The 5,958-nt window shown below is 68.0% G+C and overlaps 1 protein-coding gene across 4 annotated transcripts; it reads left to right on the forward strand.

Moving 5' to 3' along the window:
• Positions 1 to 488: 488 nt before the first annotated feature.
• Positions 489 to 5,735, forward strand: PODNL1 (podocan like 1). 4 transcript variants are annotated; one of them, XM_058727795.1, is made up of 10 exons: positions 489 to 716; positions 871 to 1,095; positions 1,660 to 1,753; positions 2,047 to 2,111; positions 2,246 to 2,355; positions 2,763 to 2,832; positions 3,092 to 3,207; positions 3,686 to 4,343; positions 4,998 to 5,146; positions 5,304 to 5,735. In XM_058727795.1, the coding sequence occupies exons 1-10, from the start codon at positions 714 to 716 to the stop codon at positions 5,476 to 5,478; spliced, it is 1,665 nt and encodes a 554-aa protein (XP_058583778.1). In that variant the 5' UTR covers positions 489 to 713; the 3' UTR covers positions 5,479 to 5,735. The 4 variants fall into 4 exon arrangements, with proteins under 4 accessions (XP_058583778.1, XP_058583779.1, XP_058583777.1 ...); XM_058727794.1 differs by having other exon boundaries at positions 490 to 716; positions 2,676 to 2,832; XM_058727796.1 differs by lacking the exon at positions 2,047 to 2,111 and having other exon boundaries at positions 2,701 to 2,832.
• Positions 5,736 to 5,958: the final 223 nt, after the last annotated feature.

A 5,958-nucleotide genomic window follows, 5' to 3' on the forward strand; every position in this document is an offset into this window, starting at 1 on the left:
AGAGTGGGAAACCAAGGCCCAGAGAGGTGCCAGAGCCCAGGTTCAAGCCCAGGCAGGCTGGCGCTGAGTGCATATCCTTAACCACCCTTAACCACCAGGCTCGTGCTTCAATACGTGTAATTTCCTTTCAGGCAGCTGCGGCTGTGGCCACTCAGGGAGGAGGAGGAGGGGCCCAAATGGCAGGCCTGGCTGAGAGCCCCCAGGCTGGCATCTGGGCTGGCAGGCTGAGCCCAGGCCTGCCCTGACCCCTTGCTGCCAGCCCCAGTTCCTTGGGGACCCTCCTGTGGCCTGAAGCATCTTCCGCTCCTCTGCCCCCACCCCTATTTCTGTGGTTGGCCCAAATACCAGACAGGGCGAATCTTAGCTTTCCCCCAAGCATTCCATGCTCCTGTGGCCCGGCCCAGGCTGGCCGAGGTTACGCAAGCTGAGCAGGGGTGGTTGGTGGGGGTGGGACCGAGGGGACGGGCTGGCCTGTCCTCGCCACCCCATCCGGCAGCCCTCCCACCCTCCCCAGGGCGGGGAAGGGGGTGGGCCGGCTAGTTCCCCACCCCCACCCCCCAGCCCCTGGGAGAACAAGCCGGGTGGAGGGTGGCCTGTGCCAAGAGATGGGGGGCGGTGGCGGCCACGGAAGAGGCTCCAGGAGGTGACCGCCTGGTTTCCATTAGGGAGCCCTGGTCGGCATTTCAGGCGAGACGGCAGAGCTGGGGCTGGCTATGGTAAGGTGGGGTGGGGGCGGGAGGGCAGGGGAGGGAGGGGAGCCTGCCTGCTCCCCCCTCCCCCCCCCCGCCCCACACGGGGATGCTCCTGTCGCCATGGTGACCTGGTGCTGGGCCTGGGGCCACCGTGACCCATCAGTCCCTCTACTCCCAGCGGCTGAGCCTGCTGCTGCTGCTCCTGCTGCTGCCCGGTCCCCCACCCACCCCAGGCATGGAGGACGCCGCCTTCCCCCACCTGGGGGAGAGCTCGCAGCCCCCGCCCCGGGCCTGCCCCCTGCGCTGCTCCTGCCCCCGGGCAGACACAGTGGACTGCAATGGCCTGGACCTTCAGGTGTTCCCGGACAACATCACCCGGGCAGCTCAGCACCTCTCCCTGCAGGTGGGGCCCCCGGGGGCCGGGGTGAGCACGCCAAGTGCCGGGTTTCGGGGTGATAGGGTGATGGGGGCGTTGGGCGTGCAGGTCTTGGCAGCGATGGAAGCTGGCCTGGTGAGAGCGTCGGGGTCTGGGCATTGGAGGCGAGGGCAGGTGGGGGGGGACAGACACTGGAACTTTTAGGAGGGGCTGAGCATTTGGAGGTGTTACAATGTCAATGTCTTGGCAGTTACAGGTTTGGGGGGGGTCAGAGTGATGGAGCATGTGGGTCAGGTGTGGGGGTGATGGAATATCAGACATCTTTTTGGTTTATAGGGTTGTTTGGGGTCAGGGTGATGGGTGTCAGGGGTCAATTATGGGGGCAGATGGGGTGTCGGGGGGTCAACATTTTGGCGATCACAGGGTTGTTTGTGGTGACAGGGTTGTTTTGGTTGCAGGGTAATGGGGCTTTGGGGATCAAGTGTGGGGGTGAGGGGTGTCAAGGCTTACTTGCTTAAGGCGATGGGGAGCTGGGAATCGGGGCTCCGGCCACTTTGCGGAGGGCTCAGGGGTGTGAATCCTCCCCCCCAGAACAACCAGCTCCAGGAGCTCCCCTACAATGAGCTGTCACGCCTCAGCAGCCTCCGGACCCTCAACCTCCACAACAATCTCATCTCTTCCGAGGGTGAGGGGTGAGGGGACCTCTGGAGGCGGCCCCTTCCCTCCCCTGCTGGGTCTGTGGGTAGTTCTGCGGTAGTTCCCAGAACTGCCCTTTGCTGAGCAGGATGGAAACTCAGGCTGTGGCTTTGGAGGACGGGTGGGGAGGTGTGTGGGAGGGTGCCTGGAGGAGCCCCTGCCAGTCGCCAGCCAAGAGCCCTGGGGCAGCTGGGAGCACAGACTCCCCCACTGCCCCCTCCCTGGGCCCCGGGGCCGTGGCGGGGGGGGGGGGGGTCCCCTCACTGCCCATCCCGCTCCCAGGCCTGCCCGATGAGGCCTTTGAGTCCCTCACGCAGCTGCAGCACATTTACGTGGCCCACAACAAGGTGAGCACCCCCACCTGACCCCTGCCCCGGCCCTGAGGCCTGGCCCGCAGGGACATACAGCAGGGCGCGGAGGGTACGGCGGGGGTGGGGTGGAGGGCAGGGCTCCCTGACCAAGCATGGCCGCGTCCCCACAGCTCTCGGTGGCCCCCCAGTTTCTGCCCCGCTCCCTCCGAGTTGCGGATCTGGCTGCCAACCAAGTGACGGAGATCTTCCCGCTTACCTTTGGGGAGAAGCCCGCGCTCAGGTAGCCCCTGGCCCAGCCCGGACCTCTCCGACCTCAGATATGCCTGGGGTCACTCCCTACCGCTGGAGGCCTGAGGGGATCATGAGCCTGCCCTTGAGGGTCTGCAGGGGCAAAGTCCTACCCTGGGAGGGAGGTGCGGGGCGGGGATCTGAGGCAGGACACCCTGGATGCCGTCTGGAGAACCGCGACGCGAGGCGGAGACAGTGCGCGGACGCGTGCGCATCCTCACACTGGAGGCCGCGCTGGGGTGCAGGGGGCGGGGGCGGGGGCCGGTGGGAGGGCCGGGGGCAGGCTGGTGGCCGGAGCCTGGCTCCCCTCAGGTCCGTGTACCTCCACAACAACCAGCTGAGCAACGCCGGCCTGCCCCCTGACGCCTTCCACGGCTCTGAAGCCGTGGTCATCCTCAGCCTCTCCAGCAACCGGCTCAGCTACTTGCCGCCCAGTCTGCCACCCTCGCTGGAGCGGCTCCACCTGCAGGTGCCCCTCCTCCACCCTGCCAGCCCCCTGCCCGCCCCCTTTCCCTCTCTCCTGGGGGAGCCCCCCCCCCCCCCCGAGAATGCCAGTAGTCACAAGTATCTTCGAGTCTTGCCCACTGGCGCGGGTCGCTCACGCCCGCGCTCTCGGACCCGCGTTGCCAAAGCTAGCTCCCTGCTACTCCCTTACTCAAGAGCCTTCCATAGCTCCCTGCTGCTGTCTGTCCCCCGACCCCTGGTCTCACTGTCTCCTCCTTTCCCAGAACAACCTCATCTCCAAGGTGCCCCGAGGGGCACTGAGCCGCCAGACACACCTGCGGGAGCTCTACCTCCAGCACAACCAGCTGACGGACAGCGGCCTGGATGCCACCACCTTCAGGTGGGGCCTGAGACAGGGGAGGACACAGGTGCAGCCTCGTGCTGCCAGGAGGGGTTGAAGGTTCGGAGTCCAAGCCCCACCCCCCCGCAACCCTCCAGCCCCCTCCGGGGTATGACCCCCAAACCGAGGCCTCATTTGCTGAGCACCTGCTGTGCACCAGGCTCATCGGAGCACCTAGCAGCCACCCTTTTGCTCCCAGCTCCTCTGTGCCTGGGTTCTATTATCCAAACGTCAGCACCGCCGCGTGCAGACTCGCACCCAGAACTCTGTCCTGGTCACCTCCACATCCAGCCCCGGGGCCGGACTCTGCCCTGATCTCCGCAGGTGCCCCTCCCACCCAGATCTCGCGACTCGCCCACCCCCAAGTTGGGGGTCTCCGGCTTCTATCGCGGGAGCACTCCCCAACCCCCCCCGCCCCCCCCCCCCCCCCCCCCCCCCGCTCAGCACCCAGCCCCACGCCAGCCCTCTCTCCCACCAGCAAGCTGCACCACCTCGAGTACCTGGACCTGTCCCACAACCGGCTAGCCTCGGTGCCCGCGGGCCTGCCCCGCACCCTGGCCCTGCTGCACCTGGGCCGCAACCGCATCCGCAGGGTGGAGGCGGCCCGGCTGCGCGGGGCGCGGGGCCTGCGCTACCTCCTGCTGCAGCACAACCAGCTGGGGGCGACGGGGCTGCCCGCAGGGGCGCTGCGGCCGCTGCGGGGCCTGCACACGCTGCATCTCTATGGCAACGGGCTGGCCCGCGTGCCCCTGGCGCTGCCCCGCCGCCTGCGGGCCCTGGTGCTGCCCCACAACCACGTGACCACGCTGGGCGCCCGGGACCTGGCTGGCACACCGGGCCTGGCCGAACTCAACCTGGCCTACAACCGCCTGGTCAGCGCCCGCGTGCACCGCCGGGCCTTCCGCCCGCTGCGTGCCCTGCGCAGCCTTGACCTGGCCGGCAACCTGCTGACCCGGCTGCCCGGCGGCCTGCCCGGCGGCCTGCACACCCTGCGGCTGCAGCGCAACCAGCTGCGGGCCCTCGAGCCGGAGCCGCTGGCCGGCCTGGACCAACTGCGGGAGCTCAGCCTGGCGCACAACCGGCTCCGGGTCGGAGACATCGGGCCCGGCACCTGGCACGAACTCCAGGCCCTCCAGGTCAGGCGCGGGCCGGTCAGCCACACTGCCCCCACCGCCCCTCCGTCCCCTCCGTCCCCACGCCTTGTGGCGTCTTCCCACAAGGCCGCGAGATGCCTCAAAGAGAGCCCGGCAGACGGACCCGGGGTGCGTGAGGCAGAGCCGGCCTCCGGGCCTTGGGCCCTGCCGTCCCTGCCACCTGGTCCTCGGCAACCAGCCCCTCCGCCTCCCCGGGGAACACGGCCCCCCTGGTTCCTCCTGAACGCGGCTGCTTCCACAGAGTTTAGAGCATCTGGGGGTGCAGGCGCTGTCCTAGGCGCTGGAGAGGTGGGCACAGAGCGACACAGCTCCGGGCCTGTGGCACCGACGCACTAGTTAGGGAGAAAGCGGTTGGTCAGTAGACGGTGTCGGGAGGGTGCCCGGTGAGGGAAGTGCCATCCTCGCGAACGACTGCTTCGATCTCTCCCGCAGCAGGCAGGTCCCCGTCTGTCTGGGACCCCAGCACCTAGAGCCCAGCCTGCCCCAGACGGAACTCACTGTACCTCTGTCGGGGCTGGAGGGAATTTGGCAACGCGGAGGGGGTTGAGGGGAGGAGGCCCAGGCTGGTGTGGAGTGCCCGGGCAGAGAGGTTTGGGGCTCAAGGCCCGGGGCCGCCGTGGCATCATGTCTGCCCAGGTGCTGGACCTCAGCCACAACGAGCTGTCCTTTGTGCCCCCTGACCTGCCTGAGGCCCTGGAGGAGCTGCACCTGCAGGGCAACCGCATCAGCCACGTGGGTCCTGAAGCCTTCCTCAGCACTCCCCGCCTGCGCGCCCTCTTTCTCAGGTGCCCCGGAGACGGCTGGGGAGAGCGGGTCCTGGGGGCAGGGGGCCCTGAAGGGCTGTGGTGGGCTCCAGCAGGCCTGGGTGGGCCAGGACGGTTGTGCCCCCCGCCCCCCCCCCCTTCCTTTGCACCCACCCTCACGCCTGCCTCTCGGTTACAGGGCAAACAGGCTTCACATGACCAGCATCGCACCGGACGCCTTCCTGGGCCTCCTGCACCTGAGTGTGGTGGATACGGCGGGCAACCCCGAGCAGGTCCTGGTCCGGCTGCCACACGCAACTCCACGTCAGCCACGGGCAGGGAGCCCCCGAGCCTGGAGGGGTCCAGCAGTGTAGCCCAGACCCCTGGGGCTCCACTGGGTCACGGACCGAGGAGACGGTGCCCATCCGGGGCCTCAACCAGGCTCTCCCAGGCCTCAAGGGCCTGGCCAGGAAGCTGGGGACAGGGGCGCTGCGTCCACACACAGGGAGCCCCGGGAGAGACTCAAGCACGCAGCTCGCACGCCAGGCACGCAGACCACACCAGCCCTGCCGGACGCGGTCCCCACTCCCCGCACAAGTGGAGGCGGCAACAATAAAGCCTAATAACCCTGTCAAGTGCTCACCACCTGCCAGATGCCCTTCACCTTGCAGGAGGGGCTCTCACCATCCCAGCATCCAACGGAGGAAACTGACGCTGTGGGATGCTAAGAGGGTCGGGCAATCTGGTCCAAGTCCCGGGGCCAGTGAGCGGCCGGGCTGGATTTCGAGGGGTCAGCAAGAACCACCACGTGACAGCTGACCATACGTATACACCTGAACACACCCAAGGCCACC

Source organism: Neofelis nebulosa, chromosome 4 (genome assembly GCF_028018385.1).
Source record: "Neofelis nebulosa isolate mNeoNeb1 chromosome 4, mNeoNeb1.pri, whole genome shotgun sequence".
Classification (NCBI taxonomy): domain Eukaryota; kingdom Metazoa; phylum Chordata; class Mammalia; order Carnivora; family Felidae; genus Neofelis; species Neofelis nebulosa.